Source organism: Pezoporus wallicus, unplaced genomic scaffold (assembly GCF_028554395.1).
Source record: "Pezoporus wallicus isolate ANWC-B61680 ecotype Strahan unplaced genomic scaffold, APGP_CSIRO_Pwel_v1 contig_7545, whole genome shotgun sequence".
Taxonomy (NCBI): Eukaryota; Metazoa; Chordata; class Aves; order Psittaciformes; family Psittacidae; genus Pezoporus; species Pezoporus wallicus.
In genome coordinates this window covers 7,821,921-7,826,925 of record NW_026642398.1, presented here as the reverse complement: position 1 = coordinate 7,826,925, position 5,005 = coordinate 7,821,921, and the positions used below count along the sequence as shown (strand labels likewise).

At 53.5% G+C, this 5,005-nt stretch overlaps 1 protein-coding gene across 1 annotated transcript; it reads left to right on the top strand.

The window, feature by feature from the left end:
* Positions 1-350: 350 nt before the first annotated feature.
* MYC (MYC proto-oncogene, bHLH transcription factor) lies at positions 351-4,321 on the top strand. The gene is made up of 3 exons (XM_057429794.1): positions 351-636; positions 1,554-2,253; positions 3,184-4,321. Exons 2-3 carry the CDS (start codon positions 1,569-1,571, stop codon positions 3,744-3,746), a joined length of 1,248 nt encoding a protein of 415 aa, XP_057285777.1. The 5' UTR covers positions 351-636; positions 1,554-1,568; the 3' UTR covers positions 3,747-4,321.
* The last annotated feature ends 684 nt before the right edge of the window (positions 4,322-5,005 follow it).

Genomic DNA, 5,005 nt, shown 5'->3' with positions numbered 1-5,005 from the left:
ATAGTAAAATAAATAGAAAGGGCCGCGGAGCTCTGCATCGCCTCCCCCCCGGCGCCTCCTGCCCGACGCAGAAGCAGCCAAGCGCGCCCGCGGATCAATCCGCAGCCAAGCGCGGCTCAGGGTGGTGGGAAAGAAACGGCGGGGTTGGGGGGGAGGTGGGGGTATCGCGGAGCACCGCGGCCGCCCCCTCGCGGCGCGCCCTCCCCACGGCGGGAGCGCGGAGCCTGCGCGGCGGCAAGGATGGGAGCGGCGGCGCGCAAGGCGAGAGCGCGCAAGGGGCGCCCGCGGTGCTGCCCCCGCCCCCCGCGGTACCTCCCTCCCGCCGCTCGCCTGCGCTTTAAAGCTACTAAAGTTCTATTGTACCGGACAGAGCGTGCCGCCCGCCTTGGACGTACAGCCTGCGCACCCCGGGATAGGCGGCTTCTCTCCGCTGCGCCGAGTGGGTTTTTCAAACCGTGGTGGACGAAGAGATCTACGTTCTCGCTGCTATTTCTCTTTTCGCCCTTTCCGTCCTTTCCGGCGGTGCTTTTTTTTTTTTTTATTATATATATATTTTTCCCCCTTGTTTTGTTGCTCTCCGCACAGCCTGCAATAATCGCTTCGTTACGTCTCGCAGCTGGCGCGTTGGAGAAGCCGGTGAGTTGCGGGGCTCTGCTCTTCCCATCATTCGATCCCCGCGGTTGTGGCGTTTGGACTGACACGGGCCGGTGACACCCGGGCTGCCGCGGACGTGGATACCGACGGTCCCTCCGCTGCTGGGGCACCGCCGCTCCCCATCTTTTTTCTTGCGCTCGGATTTTATTTAATTTTGGGGTGTTTTTTTTTTTGTTGGTGCTTTTTTGTTTTTTTGTGTTTTGTTTTTTTTCTCTGGAGGAGCATTTGCTTCTCCCGCTTACGCGCGGGCAGGTTATGGTTATTGTACATATTGCTTATATACATATATATATGCGTATATGTATGTATATATACCACCATTTTTGCAAAGTTTGCGCAGGCTTCTGCCTGTCCCCGTGCGTTGCCCGCACGCCCAGGTGGGTGGCTGGGGAGCAGCCCGGTTCCCCTCTGGAAGCTGCCCGGCCGCTCGCCGTCCCTTCCCGCCCGGCTCCCGGGACGCAGGAGGCGGGATGGGGATGGTGCTGCGGCCCCGGGAGGGAGGAAAGGGTGGGCGTGCCGGAGCCGCCGAAGCGCTGCTCCGGGTGAGCGCGGCAGCGGGCGCGGACCTTAGCCGAGCCGGGGCGGCCGAGCTGCGGGAGCCCCCAGCAGCGGGGAGAGCGGTCCGGGAGCCGGCAGCCGACCCCGCGTAGATCAGGTCGCGCCGCCCGGTTGTCCCGTTGTTGGGAGGGGGTGAAGGGAGGCCGTGCCTTTATTTTTGTATTATATAATATTTTTAATTACCAAACGAGTCTGCGCGTTTCTCCGCACGGGGAGCGGGAGGGAGCGCTGCGCGCCGCGGGGTCCGGTGGTCCCGCCGAGGCCGGAGGGAGCTGGTCCCCGCTGCGGAACGCGGCTCACCCAGGAACCCCTCTCCCCCGCCCTCTCCCCCCTGCCTGCAGGCACCAGCCGCCGCGATGCCGCTCAGCGCCGGCTTCCCCAGCAAGAACTACGATTACGACTACGACTCGGTGCAGCCCTACTTCTACTTCGAGGAGGAGGAGAACTTCTACCTGGCGGCGCAGCAGCGGGGCAGCGAGCTACAGCCCCCCGCCCCGTCCGAGGACATCTGGAAGAAGTTTGAATTGCTGCCCACGCCGCCCCTCTCCCCAAGCCGCCGCTCCAGCCTTGCCGCTGCCTCCTGCTTCCCTTCCACCGCCGACCAGCTGGAGATGGTGACCGAGCTCCTCGGGGGAGATATGGTCAACCAAAGCTTCATCTGCGATCCGGACGACGAGTCCTTCGTCAAGTCCATCATCATCCAGGACTGCATGTGGAGCAGCTTCTCCGCCCCCGCCAAGCTGGAGCAGGTGGTCTCCAAGAAGCTGGCTTCCTACCAGGCGGCCCTCCGGGAAGGGGGCCCCAACGCCCGCCCCGGCCCAACGCCCTCGGGGTCACCGCCGCCCGGCCTCGCCGCGTCCCCCGCCGCTTCGGCCGGCCTCTACCTGCATGACCTGGGCGCTGCCGCCGCCGACTGCATCGACCCCTCGGTGGTCTTCCCATACCCGCTCAGCGAGCGCGCCCCACGGACCGGCCCCCCCGGCTCCAGCCCCGCGTGTCTGCTGGGCGACGACACGCCGCCGACCACCAGCAGCGACTCGGGTGAGTGGGGACATGGGGGACACCCGCGGGGGTAGCGGGGCTGCAGCCCCCCGCCTGCCTCCCGATTCTCCTCCCTCCGGCATGGGCTCTTTCAAATGCCACGTTAGCGAGGCTTCCGATAAGTTTATTTCCTGGAAAAACAGCCCAGTTTTCCATCCAGGAGCGGAGGGGGGGGGGGGGGGGATAAGAAAAAATAAGGGGGGAGAAAGGAGAAACTTTCCTATCGGGGTCCCGGTGGAGCTGGCGCCCGGTGCCCCTTGTGGGCCGGGAAGGAGTTAACTCCTGCCCGAGAGCCGCGGGGGGAATGTGCAGTCGGGGAGGTGCTAGTGAAAGTGGCTGCCGAGGAGTGAATGGGGCTGGGAAAGTTTTAGAAATGCTTCCTTAGGTATTTGACAGCGTGTTCCGCTCCCTCATAAATTTGGGTTGAGAGTGAGTTTCTACTCAAAGCGTACCAGCTTTTCCTCCCCCCCTTTTTCTTTTCCCCTCCCTTTGGTTTTCCACAAATTAGCAGATCAAGAGAGATTCAGAAAATGCCTCTGAATACACATGTGTGTTAAGTAAGCTCTCTTTTGAGGCGTGGCCAAAGCCTTCTAAATCCTTAATTAAGGGCAGCTTGAGTCTGGGAGCTTTATTGCGCTGTACTGCTGACAACCGAGGTTAAACTTTCCTGCTATCTGTCATGTGCTCCTCAGAATTGCAGAAGATCGTTGCAACTTTTAAAATCAGGGAACTGGGGTTTGGGGTGCTGTTGGTCGGTGTGTCCTATTGCACTTGAAGACTTTTTTCCTTAATGGAAAGGTGAAGTCCAGCAACATCAGTTGGGTTTAAGAAGGGTTTGTCAATGGGTTCCTCTTTGTGCAGCTCACATAAATAGTGGTCTTCAGTGTATTTGCACAGATCAGCTTATGAATCTTTTTCCTGCCTTTGCAGAAGAAGAACAAGAGGAAGATGAGGAAATTGATGTTGTCACATTAGCTGAAGCGAATGAATCCGAATCCAGCACAGAGTCCAGCACAGAGACATCAGAAGAGCACAGTAAGCCCCACCACAGCCCGCTGGTTCTCAAACGGTGTCATGTCAACATCCATCAGCACAATTATGCCGCTCCTCCCTCCACCAAGGTTGACTACCCAGCTGCAAAAAGGCTAAAGTTGGACAGTGGCAGAGTTCTCAAACAGATCAGCAACAACCGAAAATGCTCAAGTCCCCGCACATCAGATTCAGAAGAGAACGACAAGAGGCGAACACACAATGTCTTGGAGCGCCAGAGGAGAAATGAGCTGAAGCTGAGTTTCTTTGCCTTGCGTGACCAGATACCTGAGGTGGCCAACAATGAAAAGGCACCCAAGGTTGTCATCCTGAAAAAAGCAACGGAGTACGTTCTTTCCATCCAGTCAGATGAGCACAGACTGATCGCAGAGAAAGAGCAGTTGAGGCGGAGGAGAGAACAGTTGAAACACAAACTCGAGCAGCTAAGGAACTCTTGTGCATAGGAGCTCTTGGCATCGCTTAGAATATCCCAAACCAGACTGAAACTATGATAAGATATTACTGTTTCCAATATCACTCATGAACTACACCAGTCCATCAAGTATGGAACTATTGCAACTGCATGCTGTGCGATTTAACTTGAGACTACACAACCTTGGCTGAATCTCCCAAAGGTTTGGCCAGAACCTCAAAACTGCCTCATAATTGACACTTTGGGCATAAGGGATGATGGGACATTCTTCATGCTTGGAGATGAACTCTTCAACTTTTTTTCTTTTAAAATTTTGTATTTAAGGCATTTTTTTCATATGAGAATCCCAAAAAAGAGTTGTCCCTAGATTGCTGTATATATTTACACATCTTATTGCCATGTAAATACCTTTAATAAAGCCTTTATAGAAAAATGTGCAACATTAATGCGCAACAGTTGTGGCAACTGGATTTATACTTGTCTTGAACTTCTGTGCCATAACATTTCACAGTTTTGTTTTTTTATTTAAATACATTTTTCTTTTAAAAATGATTTTTATTTTGTTTTTAGATAAATAAATATTTGCCCAAAATATAATTAGCTAAATCCTGTGTAAAGACTTTGCTTTGTCTCCCACTGCTGCCTTTAGATGCTTATTTCCATAACATCCCTGTGTTATTGTGGCAGTGACCTGACAGAAGTCAAAGGGGAGTTAGGAGAGAAGAAGTGATTATTGCATTGTAGCTTAGTAGGGAGTTGAGTTTCTTACCCCCTCTTGTTAATTCAGGTAGATAAAATTGTTGGTGTAATGTAGTTTATCAGTTCAACCAGTATTGCCACCAGTGCCTCCATGGAGGTGATGGTAGCAATGTCTTGTCTTGGACATGGTCATCTGCCTGCCTAAAGTGGAGTCAAGGTAGTGTATTTTTACACCAGCCACCCCAGCCTATGTGCTCTGCATTCTTTCCAAACGTATATAATTACATTTTCAGGACGTGACCTTCATTTTGCACTAGGGACCTGGGTATGTATTTTGAGGGCTGCTTTGTAGTAGGCTCACCTTAATTGCTTCCTGTTTGATTTTGAACAGAAGCTAAATGGGATAAGAAAATAAACTCTGAGGATGAGTGTTGAAATGGTTAAAACAACAGAGCGCTTTCCCTTTTGAAGTGCTGAAATCAGCAGAGCTAATCTTCCTGGTCAAACATCTTAACACTTTATTAACATGAATAGTTTCTTGGGATTTCTAAGAACAGAGTTCAAGGACACACAAAAGGGAGCAAAGAGAAA